The sequence below is a fragment of the Lutjanus erythropterus genome, chromosome 24, assembly GCF_056507025.1.
Source record: "Lutjanus erythropterus isolate fLutEry1 chromosome 24, fLutEry1.hap2, whole genome shotgun sequence".
Classification (NCBI taxonomy): Eukaryota; Metazoa; Chordata; class Actinopteri; order Lutjaniformes; family Lutjanidae; genus Lutjanus; species Lutjanus erythropterus.
In genome coordinates this window covers 4,300,423-4,314,515 of record NC_139340.1, presented here as the reverse complement: position 1 = coordinate 4,314,515, position 14,093 = coordinate 4,300,423, and the positions used below count along the sequence as shown (strand labels likewise).

Genomic DNA, 14,093 nt, shown 5'->3' with positions numbered 1-14,093 from the left:
GTGCACGCTTTAGATCCAGTAACCCCAAAATCAAAATTAATTGTTAATAAGTTCATAATAAAGGATTGATTACCCTTAAGAAGCTAGTTGGTTAGCCAGCTAGCAAATATTATAACATTTGGTTAACTTTCTAACTAGCTACTAAACAATATGACTTTTTGTTAACTTTTTAGCGAGCTAGCAAATAGTATAATTTTTTAGTTTACTTTTAATTCGCGAGCAAACAATTCAGTGTTTTGTTAAGGACTACAGAGTAGCCAAAAGTTAACATTTCCCCTCTTTTATGCTAATTAGGTCCCAGCAGCACTCAAATTAATTTTTTATCTATTTATTTTAACTTTGGTAAGCAAACATCTGCATACAATTACATCAAAAATGCCCCAAAAGTAGCCACAGATACTGCAATTATAATAATATAGTGAAAAAAACCCACAATATAGCCGTCAAAATACTTTGGTCGACAAATTCTTCAAACTTCAATATTGTGTCAACAGTTTTTAGCTTTCTGTGGTGCTAAAATTCACTTATCTTTCTCTTGCTGTTGCATTTAAGATGTTTTTAGAAGAATTACAACAACAAATTTAACGGTAACAATGAATGAATGAATGAACTAACTAATCACACTGACACACTCATAAGATTTTGATTCTATAATATTCTCTGGGCTGTTGCAGTGGACTGTCCACTTTAAAAAGACATAAACCGTGTGAGTCTGACATGTTGTTTTCTACCAGGGGGACAAAATCTTTTCTCTAATGGTGTAAAACTCATTTCTGATTGAAACTATTCATTTTCTTTCAGTGTCTCTTCAGCAGAGGGCAGATGGCTGCACAGTAATCGCTCATCAGTCGTCTCTCCGTCACTGATGCTACTTCATTTGTTACATAAGAAGTTTAAACTTTGACCCTGTGCTTCGAGACTCAGTGGAGACATTTTTTTACAGCTGGATTCTTCTCTGTGCAGATGTTACAAACTGCTCATACATTTCATTAATAATAACAAAAAGGGATAAGAGAAAAGACAGGATTTTATGGATTAGTCTTAGTTTTAGAAGACCAAAAATGCGAAGGCATCACGAGTCTGGACTGCGGTGCCACATCAAAAACCAATCGAGGTGTGGAGGGTTTCATCACAGGGATCTATAAATAGAAATAGACCCAGATGCACAGTGGGAAACTCAAAGCCATCTGGTTGTTAGATTTCAGTGCTGACGTCAGCTGAAGTCCTAATGAGTCACCACTCAGCTTCACACACACACACTCACACACACCTCAGTGTTATCTTGTGTCTGTTTCAATTAAAAACTCATTAATGTACAATCTGTAAGGAGAAGCTGACGGTGCCTTGCTCATCATTTTGACTTCAAGGAGGAGTTAAACCCTCAACTTTGACCAGCACTGTGTGTAACTGAGACTTCTCTTTGAAAGAACAAGTTGTCGGTACCTCTGTCCAAACATGAGCGTGGACTTGGTCTCTGCCTCGTTGTAGACGGACGGCGAGCAGCAGATGATGATGGTGGTGCGACAGTTTCCTCCCAGAGAGTCCTGCAGGATCCGAGTCATCTTACTGTCTCTGTATGGCACGTGGGTTTTCTGAAAAACCAACGTATCACAGTCACACACTCGATTTAAATCCTTCACATCTCCTGAGACAGAGAGTGAGTGACTTACTGTTCCCTCAGCCAGAGCGGAGATGACGTTCCCCAGCGCTGACAGAGATTTATTGATGTTCTTCGCCTCGTCCAGCACGGCTCCCTCTGCTCCCGTCTTACTGACCTGTTCACGCAGAAAGACTTCACATCAACTTCATCATTTATTAATAATGTCATTAATATTATTATGAATAATTCATATTAACTCAGAGCGACCTTCTCGCTGCCCGCCAGGTCGACCAGGTAGAGCTTCCCCGACAGCTTCTTCTCCGTCTCGATGTTTTCCTGCTTGATGTTGATGAGGAAGATGCTGTGGCTGCGAGAGCTGTGCTCATTCATGTCTAGAAGATGAAGGAAAAATACTGAATTAAAACTAGTCTACAGCAATTTGTGTTTCATTAAACCTCAGAGGGAAATATTGTACTTTTTACTCAACTACATTTTTCTGACAGCTGTACTTACTAGTGACCATTGTGAGGATTTTACATGAAATAAAGTATGGAAAATTAGATTATGAGGAGGTTTATGGAAATAAACTGTGACTTGTTTAAGCCTATTGCCTTATTTCAGACATCTAAGAGTTGTTTGCAACTACAGACAGTTTAATTTAAATTGTTCGAAACTTAAAAAGGCCACATTATCCAATATTTCAAGATGTTAAAATATTGCACACATATAAAGATACATACTTGTCACTGCCACGTGCCGATTGGCTTTGCCCTCATCGATGACGTCCATCACTTCCTCTGGACTGGACACAAAACGCTCAGTACAACCCTGACACACAAACACAAACACGCCAGTCAGAAAGTTAACAAACTGACTCAATATTGCGTCTTATACAAAAAAAAACATACATTTTGCTAATTTTATTGAACATTATCCACTGTGAGTTTGTTGGTCAAGTGAGTCTGTAGCAGCAAGTACTTAAAGTGTTATTTCTTATGAATTCAACTTTTCATTTGTACGTGAAATAAAGTTTTATTTCTTCCTTTTAGAAGTGCTTGATCATCTGCAGTACCATGAAAAGAGTAACATTGTTTTGTTATCTGTATTATCATATTTCCCGTTTGTCCACAGTCTATAATAAATAAAATGTGATGAATGAAAGCCACAATTAGATCATAGTGATGCCATTACAGGAAGGGATTTCTGATTATTTGTACAGATATTCCATTTTAAAAATGTTCTGAATCTTTAATATGGCTGATTGGATATCAAAGACAATGTACATTTATGTCAGTGTCCTGCTCAGTTTACCAACCTTGACGTAGGGCACTCTGTTTTTGTCTTCATGCACAGCGAGGTTCGTCTTCGACACTTCAGACAGAACAAAGATCACCAGTCACATGCTGATTCTTGAACAAAGGACTTTTAATAAAACAGTCATCATGAAAAATACTCCAATTATCACTTAAATTGACCTTAAAAATTTGAGATAAATAGTCTCACTTACCGTCCAGCAGGTCTCTGATCTTGTCCAAGTAGATTTCAAAATAAGAAACCTGAAAAGAGAAATTTTTAATGTCTACTACTTTTTTTCCTGTTATAATTATTAAGACACAAAAATTATTTTTTTTATATTAACTATCAGTTAATATCAGTTTCTTGGAATGCAGATAATTTAATGGGAAAAAGTAAACAGTGGATTTATGTCCAGTATGTTTCTCTAAAGCCAGTGAAGCATTAAATGTGATTAAAAAAGAATAAAATAAAATGTTCATTTTGTCCAATGGGGCCTACAATAAATCAGTTAGTGGCCTACAGTGGTCTTCGAAATATTTAGATCCTTTATTTATGTAAAAGCACTAATACCAGACTGAGAAAGAGCCCATTTACAAGTAAAAGTCCTGCATTAAAAAGCTAATTTAAGTAAAGGCTGTCTGACAGGAAACTGCTGTTATATGAGTCAAATATCACTCTCTCCAAAACAACCAAACTCCATTCATTAAAACAGTAATTTAACCTTGCAGAACACAGGAGTTGCTGGTCTACCGCTGCCTTGATTGGTTAGTTTCTTTGTGTTAATGGGTGACTTTGGTAAACCCAAATTAATCTTTTAAAACACCAAAGTCACATAATAACACAAACAAACTAACAGATCGGGGTAGAGGTAGATGAGCAGCAACAACGTTCTGCAAGTTAAAATGACAGATTTTGTCAATGGAGTTTGGTGGCTTTGGAGAGAGATACATCTGGCTAATATAACAGCAGTTTAATGTCAGAAAAATCTGTCTTGAATCAGGATGTCAGATACAAACAGTTCAGGCAAAATTCTACTGACTGCACCTTTAATGTTTTATTTTCTATGGTTTGTGCCGTGAAGAACGTGTTTGTTCTTTACCTTGATGTGAAACTCGAGGTTCTCATCCATGGAGTAGATGTGGTCGAAGATGTCGCGGGCGATGCGAGGGATGATCCCCATCAGCTGGGGGTCGTGCAGTTTGCCCTGGAAACAACAACAGACATATTGATGTTATAATGCTTTATAATGTTCAGCTCAGTTTAAAGAGGATCATCAGAATTCAAAGGTGGAGTTAAAATTTAATGTAAAGACAGTATTATCAAGTCCAAGTCATCAAATCATGTGTCAAGTCCTCAAATTAAGTCCAAGTGAAGTCTCAAATAATCAAATCATGTCTTAAGTCAAGTCTCCAGAATAAGTCAAATAGGTCATCAAATTGAGTTTGAAGTCTCTGAATCAATTTCAAGTCAAGTTCCAAGTCCTTGAATCAAATCTAATTTAAGTCTCAGTACCTTGAATCAAGTTCAAGTCAAATCTCAAATCTAGACACAGTCAAGTCTCAAGTCCTCGAATTTAAGTCTAAGCCAAGTCAAGAACCATCAACTCAAGCCCTTGTCAAGACTTCATCGACGTCATTAAACAGGTCCAAGTCAAGTCTCAGGTCATCAAATTAGGTTAAAGTCAAGTCTCAAGTCATTCAATCAAGTCAAAGTGAAGTTTCAAGTCAGCAGATCAAGTCTCAACTCCTCAAGGCCAAAGTTGAGATTCTTTTTTTTTATTTTAGAAGCTCAATTCAAAAGAGGATAATCAGGCTTCAAAGTTGGAATTAAAAATAAATGTAAAAGAGACAAACAGAGGATTTTCATCACAGTCTCACAGATCAGATCAGAGAATTAAAAAGAAGCTTTAGGCTGCTTGTCTCGCTGGATTAATCTACTGGCTGAAGTAATGATGCTGGATTGTGATCTCTTTTGAACGCTGTTGCCAAGAATTCTACTTTTTCCATTTAAAATCTACTACAAAAATTATTCAAACAGCCCCTGAAACACAGTTAATTTGTTTGTTTGCAGGAACCGAACCTTCCTGGTAGAAGTCGCTCTCCGTTATCAGGCTTTTGATTCCTCAAATGAACTTGACCGGATTTAGAGTTTGTGGTAAGTCTGTTACACAATGCTTGCTGCGCTCTAATCCCAGAGCGCAAAATAAAGGTCACCGACGGTCCTTACACACTGGGATTTATCGATCAGTTCATCGATTGACAGTAGAAAGTCAGAGACATGCTGGGCTGAAGGAGTATCTCACCTCCATGGTGTGTGTCTTCCCAGAGGACGTCTGTCCGTAGGCGAAGATGGTCCCATTATAACCGCCGAGTACATCTGCAACGACACAAAAACACTTTAGTGACCTGATGATTACTACAATATTACTGAGGGTAAAAAAAGGGAAAAATAAATATGCAGTTGGTCTAAGACTGTGGGTATCAGGTCACATGACTGAGTCAAAATAGAACAGAATAAAAAAAAAAGAGTATAAACAGAAACAGAGAACAGATTAAGAGTGTGTACAGTGCAGATATGCAATAGATCACAGTTACATAAGAACAATGATTCATCACGTTCCCTCCAGCAGGTTTCATACCTTTAACGATCTGTTTGGCACACTGGTCGTACACTTGTTCCTGTGACGTGTTGGGAGGCAGCACACGGTCGAACACGTAGGGTTTACTCTGTTTCAAAACCAACACAGAACACATCAGTTCATGACAGCAGAACAATGACAGTGGATTGCAAAACATCAAACGGCAGCTTGGCAAGAGATCTTATCTTCACATCATTTTTATTATCTTTGCTTCACACCAGGATTTATTTCAGTTAAACACAAGAAAACAGCATGCCAGAACGGTAACATAACTCCACCTCTTCCCAAAGCAGTTTCTCTCGTTTCAGGCGTGTCTCACACATACTGCGAAACAGCAGAATGGGGCAAACCTCTGCACTACAGTTGAGAAAATGCCACTTTTCTACCAAACGTCCACTTGTGAAAATGTACGGAAGCCAAGAAGGGCCATGATTGCGGTTAAACTCTCTTCAACAAACTCTGTTGTGTAACAACATAATTGGTAGCATGCTAAAAAGTTAACAAACTGATACACTGTTTGGTGGAAAATTAATTATTCACCAAATATTGCATTATTTAGTAGCTATCTTAAAAGTCAACAAAAACGTGCATTGTTGGGTAGCTAATTAAATATGAACAAAACATTACATTTTTTGGTAGAAAGCTAAAAAGTTTTAAAATGTTTCAGTGTTTGCTAGATAGCTAAAAAGTTAACAAAACATGATATTGTTTGCTAAAAAGGTTCACAAAACCTTATATTGTTTGATAGCAAGCTAAAAAAGTCAGTTAGCCTAGTTGGTCCACTCATGATGACTCTGCAGAGAAGCTCTAATTTCTCCTCCTGAAACTGTAACAGCAGTTCTGAACCTGTCAAGATAAGAAACTATTGATCAACCTCACAACCAAGATGCTTGTTTCTCTCACTGTGGTGTTTTAAAATTGGAAAAGCTGTAAACGCTCCGGTAGCTTCCAGCATCTTCCGCTCTGACCATCCATCACTGCTCCTGCCCTTGTCCAACATACTGACTCTGTCTCCCAGGGGGGGAACAGCCTCATCGCTGTGAAAAGCAGCTCTCAGCACTTGGAGGCAGCGACAGCAGCACTCTCACTGCCTCTGAACCCCCGAGATAAAGCAGAGAAACCACTGACACGAACAAACCCGAGTGTACGGCCTCGGTAATGTGTTTCTGCTGTTTGATTGATGGCACAAGGCGGTGACGAGCAGTTTGTGTTTCTGAGCGATAATGTAGCTCAGTGAATGATGCAGGATGTGCAGGGCTGCTGGTGGAGAGCTGCTTTAAACTCCTCGCTCTAAAGTATATTTTACACTTCATGTTGACAGACTTAACTTCTGATCTGCTTTAGAACTGCAACAGTTGGATGACTGCAAGAAAATTTGTTTTTCGAGCAAAAATGTCAAATGTTTGCTGGTTCCAGCTTCTTAAATGTGAGGATTTGCTGCCTTTCTTTGTCATTTAAGACAGTAAATGAAGAGTATTTTGATTTCGGATTGACAAAAGAAGCAATTTGAAGATAAGTTTGCGCTCTGGGAAACTGTGAGGAGCATTTTTCATGAGGGCTGCAACCAACAGTTATTTTCATTATCGAATGCACTGCCAATTATTTACACCTTGAATCAATTAATCACTTAAAATGTTAAAAAAAAAGGTGAAAAATAAACATCACAATGTCCCACAGCCCATAAAGATGTCATCCAATTGCTTCTTTTGTCCAACCAGCAGTCCAAACGCAGCAAAATCATCACATTTAAGAAGCTGCAACCAGCAATTTTTTTTGGCATTTGTGCTTGACAAACAGCCGAAACAATCAATTGATCGTTGGCGACTAGTTTTCTTAGCAGCTCACCATTTTTATAGACTAAATTATTAATCAATTAATCATGAAAATACTCAGCAGATTAATTGATGATGATATTTTAGGCTAAACTATATTTGCTGTGTTCAATGTCAGGTGGAAAAACACTATATCTAAGAGTTCTTGGGTGCAAATTGTACAAATTCTCTAGGAAAATCTATCTTAAAGGGATATTTTATTATTATTTGAAGTGTGGTTACATGAGGTTCTTATCCACATACGGCTGTGGACAGGGTCAGTACCAAAATGTAGAGTTAGGTGTCTAAAATATGTTTTACTCCTGCTGCTTCTCCAAACTGAAGGCGTGTCGACCGCCATCTTACTGTGACTGTGGATAAATACCTCATACAACTTAACTTCAAATCATCCAAAGTATCCTTATAAAAGAAAAAACAACAAAGTAAGAAACTACTTGAGGGGTTATTGAAGAGAGAATGAAACATAACTTTTTGTACAGGCTCCATTACAGAATTTGTTACCCTTGTATCTGTGGATTAACACAGTATTGATCTTCCTGCGTCCTTCTGAATCAGCACTTTTTACTAACGGTGAGTCAGAGTGAACGTAACCTTTGACATCTGACCTCCAAATTATACGACTGTTAAAGATTTTAAAGATTTAAGATTTTTAAGCTTCTGTCCCCTTTTCACAAAAAGTTTATATGCATCACAGCTGAGCATCACAAACCTGTTTCTGTCCTATAGTAACAGTATAACATTACTATGATATTTTTGGTTGTAATAAATATAAAAGATGAAAGTATTTAAGTGGTTTTTATTTATACAGCACCATACCACTACAGAAGTTGTTTCAGGGCACTGAATGAATCATTTAAGTAATTTTTAATGCAAAAATAGCACTAAATATGGAGATTTGATGCTTTTCTCAATGCATTATCATAATAGACTGAATATCTTTGGATTCTGGGATTTACAAAAAAAGACATTTAAAGACTTTGAGAAACTAAGGTGGACATTATCACTAACAACTGGCACAGGGGCAAGTAAAAACTGACTTTGGGCAGGTTGATTTCTGACCCACTTGCCAATCCATTATAGAAAAAGGTAACTGTATTCCATTACAGTTACAGAAAAAAGATGTAATCAGATTACTGATGCATTTAATAAAGATGGGGAACATTAGCAGGATTACAATTTTAAAATTAAGAATGATAACCATCCACAGTGCACACACAGCTGCTAATTCATTATCATGACCTCTAATGAAAAAATGCTTCACTGGGTGGAAATGTTTGTCTTTAAACCAATCAATAAATCAATACATTGCACTCAACAAAGGAAGGAACAGCTGAACAAACTAATAGATCAAACAACAAACATAAAACACTTGGTGCTGCAATGATTAATCTATTATTAATGGACTATTAAATTAATCAGAATCTATTTTATCATTCACTTAATCATTTTGAGTCTTTTTTTTAAAGGAAAAAGTCATAATTCTCTGAGTTCAGGTTATTAAATGTGAATATTTTCTGTTTTTTTGACTCCTGTCTGTCTGCAAACTGAATATCTTTGAGTTGTGGACAAAACAAGACATTTGAGGACATTTTTAAAATAATTTTGTCATTTTATGGACCAGATAACTAACAAATTAATGGAGAAAATGGTAGACGGATCAAATTGATAGCGACAATAATCATCACAGGAAAGGCTTGAAAAATAGGCCCAAACAAGACTGTGCCAGGATTAATTAATCGATTAATTGTTTTGAGTAATTTCTAATTGAAAATAAGTCAAAATTCTCTGATTTCAGCTTCTTAAATGTGAACATTTTCTGGTTTCTTCACTCCTCTCTGACAGTAAACAAGACATTTGAGGACGTCATCTTGAACTTTGATCAACATTTTCACCATTTTCTGACATTTGGACCAAAGAACTAAGCGATTTATTGAGAAAATAACTGACCAGTTGTCACAATATCTTACACTGAAGTAATCCAAAAGTAACAGAAAGTGATCAAGTTACATTACTTTAATATTATGATACTTGGATTAGTTTAGTAACTGTACTGAAATATATTAAATAAAATCTTAAGGATGCCTAATTCTTAGGATTTAACAGTATTTTGTTAAAACATGTTTTGCAGAGTTTTGACTTGTGGTATTAGGTTCTGTTTTTAAATGTGCATTAATAAAAATTTGTCTGCACTGACTGACAGTAGATTTATGACATATAACATCAGCCTTTATATCATTATAGTGATCCAGAAATCTACAGAGGCAGAATGAAAGTTCCTGCAGACTCACAGTGTGTGTGTGTGTGTGTGTGTGTGGACTTATACGGTCTTTATGGTGAATACTTTCTCTTTAATATCCTGTCAGATTCTATATAAACGCAAAAGACTATTACAGACTATTAAATGATGAATATTAAATAGTTATCCTGCTGTGATGTTGTTCTGTGATCTCGTGCAGGACCACAGTCTGACTGCGCACTTGGCACCAGCCCTCCTGCAGAGCTCCAGGTGACTTTCTGCCTCTGAAAACGCTGCAGTGTTTGTGTTTTCAGCTCCACACAGACACGTAAACAACATCACAACAACAACAACAACAACAACAGAGAGGACAGACTCACCGAGATGACCACCGTGTCGTCCTCTTTAAATTTGGGGATGTATTTGTCTCCTCGGGTGATTTCGGCCTCGTTCAGCGGCCTGAAGCGACACATCACCCTCACCCCGCACTCCGACGCATCCATCATGTCTGCTGTTGCTGGGGCTGTTTACGCCACCCAAATAAATAATAAACAAATAAAGAAACAAACAAGAGGCGAGTATCAGTCTGTTTGAGGCAGGGTGGTGCCCAAACTGAGGCTCAGGGACCTTCCAGCGGGGCCTTGATGGTTGATCCGTGCGTCCCGGGCCAAGAGAGAGTTCAGGATTCTCTGAAAACAGAGTCAGATCATTTTTGGCCACCAGAAGATGAAAACATCGGGTTTCTTGTCTTCCTCACCGGCGCGTCCTTCATCCAACCCGGGGATGTGCGGGTTTCCTCGGCTGCGCCATGTCCACCGCAGCGCTGCGTCCCGGTGCGGAGCTCTCAGGCCTCCTCCTCCTCCTCCCTCTGCAGCGGAGACACCGACACTCTCTGCAGGCAGGCAGGCAGGCAGGCAGGAGGTGTTTGACTGACTGACTGACAGACTGGTGCGCGTCTGTGTCTGTTACCGGAGGGGGCAGCCTCGGGGGGAGCAGGCCGCTCTGCAGAGGGACAGCCCGGGGAGGATGCGCACAGACAGCCGCCGCATCGTCCTGACTGGAAACACAGGCGCGTCACCGGTGCGATGCTGCGGCGCGCTCCCGTGCCCTGCATTAACAGCACCACCATCACTGATGGGCTCACGTGAACGCGCACACAAAAACTGCAATCATTTGTTATGAAGAGCTATAAATCTTCAGAAAGTATGATTATTGATTACATCTCAGAAATCAATACTTACCTTTTCCTCTGGCCTGCTGCATTTTTATTGATCACATCCAGATAATCGATGCAAAATGAAATATAGAAATAAACTATGATGAAACTATGAGGTATTATTATAGATCAAACCATGTAGCGGCATCCTTAAAGGGACAGTTCACCCCAAAAATCAATAAAACATTTTTCCTTTTACCTGTTGTGAGGCTTGTGGAGTAACAGATTACATGTAAAGGGATTACCTAGGACACAAATAAAAAGTAACTGTGTTCTACTGCAGTTACAGAAAAAGATGTAATCAGATTACAGTTACATTTAGTGAAAATGGGGATCATTAGCAGGATTTCCATTTTGAAATATGTCCAGTGCAACAAATGTTATTACACAGAAAATCTACTCACGTTACCAACACAGATCAATCACTGACTACAGAGATCAACCATCAGTCCACGATGATGTCCTCATGTCCTGTTTTACTCACAACCAGGGGTTGAAGTAATTAATTATGTAATCTACTTAGTTATTTTTAAAATCAGTTGAGTACTGAATAAAATTTAAATTAACATCCAGACCTTATATCTGCATTTTTGTAGCCAATAAAGTGATTTGATAGCAAAAAAGCCAATGAAAACCAGAACATATGGACAATAAACAAAACAAAACAAAAAAAATATATTTAATGACTGATCTTTAATTGATTTTTCATTAAGAATTTAACCAGTTAAAAATGTATTCATGGATATTTCATCAATCGTCGTGGCAACTGCATCTCATCCAGCTTTGTTTAGTCTGCTGGAGACATTTGCTGAATAAGAAAATAAAAACTTGGAATGAGAGAAAAAAACAGCCAATCAAAGTGAGGGAAAAACACTTGTTTTGTATCATATCAGTTATTAATTATTAATTGATTATTAGTGTTTTAACTATTGTTAAAGCAAAATACAGAACATTTAGAGCCCTAATCTGGAGAGGTGATGGTGACATCGGTTAAAAGTAGCTAATACTCTGAGTATTTATTTATTTTTTTTGACAAATATTTTGTACTTAAGTATTTTTCTAACACTAGTACTTTTACTTGTAATTGAGTAATATTTTAGCAATGTAATAGTACTTGAATTTCACTAGATTTTCAGTATTCTTTCCACCACTGCTCACAACCCAAAAATATTCAGTTTACTGTCAGAGAGGAGGAAAGAAACCAGAAAATATTTAAGAAGCTGAAATCACTGAATTTTCACTTTTTAAATGAGTAATAATGATCATTTATTAGTCCATTAATAGATTAATCATTGCAGCACTGTTTTATGTTATTTGTTTGATATATTAGTTTGACCAGCAGTTCCTTCCTTTGATTGTAATTTATTGATTGGTTTAAAGACAAATATTTCCACCCAGTGAGCCATTTTTTCATGACAATGAATTAGTAGCTGTGTGCACTGTGCATGGTAGCATATCATTCTTAATTTTTAAATTGTAATCCTACCAATAATCTCAATTTTTACTATATGTATCAGTACTTTGATTACATTTTTTTAAATCTGTAACTGCAATGGAATAGTTACCTTTTGTATCCAGATTATGTCATCTTGTTACATGTAACCCATTACTCCCCAAACCTGTGGGCCAATATATTGCTACCAAAGTCACAATTCTTCTGTTTATGTACATGATTAAAACATGAAAAAAGTGAGTCTAAAGGAGCAAATGTGCAAAATGCATTGAAGTAAATATTATATAAATTTAAAACTTGCTTTGGCAATATAAACATGTTTCCCATGCTAATAAAACTCTTTAGTACAGGAGTTTAGACTCGTTTTTGAGGATCTACAGGTACATTTTTGGTGGACAAACCAATTTTATGCCTTGAATATTCTGGATTTGAGACATTTTGGTTGACAGGCATCAAGATCATCAATAGATCCAGTCATTTGTTTATTAAATATCTATTGGTTTGATTTAATGCCACATTTCCAACATAATCTCATCCTTTTTATTTTATTCTCCATATTCCCAGATGAAGTGTGCTGAATCAGTCTTTCAGGTTAACATATTAAAGATGTGTTCTCCTGTTTGTCCACTAGAGGTCAGTGTGCAACAAGAAACACTGCCTTTCAAATGATCCAGACTTCAGTTAAGAATTAATTAACCAGATTTTAACTGAATTAAACAGCTTTTAAAATGTATGTATGATAATAAAATAAGAACCATAATCAGGAAACAATAAACAGGGAGCAGAAATACACATCAGACAGCAGGTTATTCAAGTAAGAGTGACCATGTTTTTAATATCTTAAACATCTGTGCAACATTGTTCAAAATGTTACATCACTGCATGACCTGTAATGTTTCACAATATTTACAAAAAAAATGCTGCTTACATCAAACCATTAAAAAAAGTCCAAACAATCTCAAAATAATGGACTCTGACAAACTATCCCTAGCCCACATTAATGCAAAAAAGAAAAAAACAAAACAAAGAGCAATCAAGTGCACATCATACTTCACGCGAGTCTATTTTTTGTAAAGTATATATTAGTGAGAAAATATATACTTAATTACAAGTTGAAAAAATAAAATACTGACAACGAAAGGGTGGAAGAGGAGGAGATTCAAAGAGAAAATAAAAATCACACTCACACCTCAACACACACACACACACACACACACACACACACACACACACACACACACACACACACACACACACACACACACACACACACAATCACAGGCGCGAGGAGGAAAAAATAGACTGCACAGACTGTCTCAAACACAGAAAATGCTTTGAACTCTTGACCACAAAGAACATGAAACTGATAGAACAGATCCATAATAACACATGGGTTCCCAACATGACACCGGGTTCCTGCATGTCATTGCACAAAAAATAGGAGAGGGGGGAGAAAAAGAGGGAAGAGGAGGTGGAGGAGGCAGAATGAACTTTACCAAAAGAGCTCATGTGTTCTTGACACCGAACGTCACATTTTGAAAATGGCCAGAGGATTTCCTCGCCACAGATTACAGTAAAAACTCAAATTTGAGGTTCTTAAAAGTGTGCACACTGAAAAATACAGACATTTTGAACATTTTTAACAAGAGTTTTATGCTTTTAAGCAGACACTTTGCTTGAAATCTTTTGGAAATGCACAATATTCACCTTTAAATACTGATATTTTTGCTACAAATTCAGCGCTTTGTCAAAATGTTTGAGTTTCTCTGTGTGCACACGGCAAAAAAGAAAGAAAAATGTTCTGTAATAAGTGAGATCTCAT

The 14,093-nt window shown here is 37.1% G+C and overlaps 1 protein-coding gene across 1 annotated transcript in view; it reads right to left on the bottom strand.

Annotated features, from left to right (window-relative positions):
- LOC146304529 (kinesin heavy chain-like) overlaps positions 1–10,682 on the bottom strand; it is a 29,910-nt gene extending 19,228 nt beyond the window's left edge. Inside the window, 10 exon segments of the mRNA XM_084713468.1 lie at positions 1,444–1,592; positions 1,671–1,775; positions 1,868–1,992; positions 2,341–2,428; positions 2,916–2,971; positions 3,108–3,156; positions 3,996–4,100; positions 5,199–5,272; positions 5,535–5,622; positions 9,983–10,682. Of these exon segments, the coding sequence (XP_084569594.1) occupies positions 1,444–1,592; positions 1,671–1,775; positions 1,868–1,992; positions 2,341–2,428; positions 2,916–2,971; positions 3,108–3,156; positions 3,996–4,100; positions 5,199–5,272; positions 5,535–5,622; positions 9,983–10,108 (965 nt within the window). The 5' untranslated portion in view covers positions 10,109–10,682.
- Positions 10,683–14,093: the final 3,411 nt, after the last annotated feature.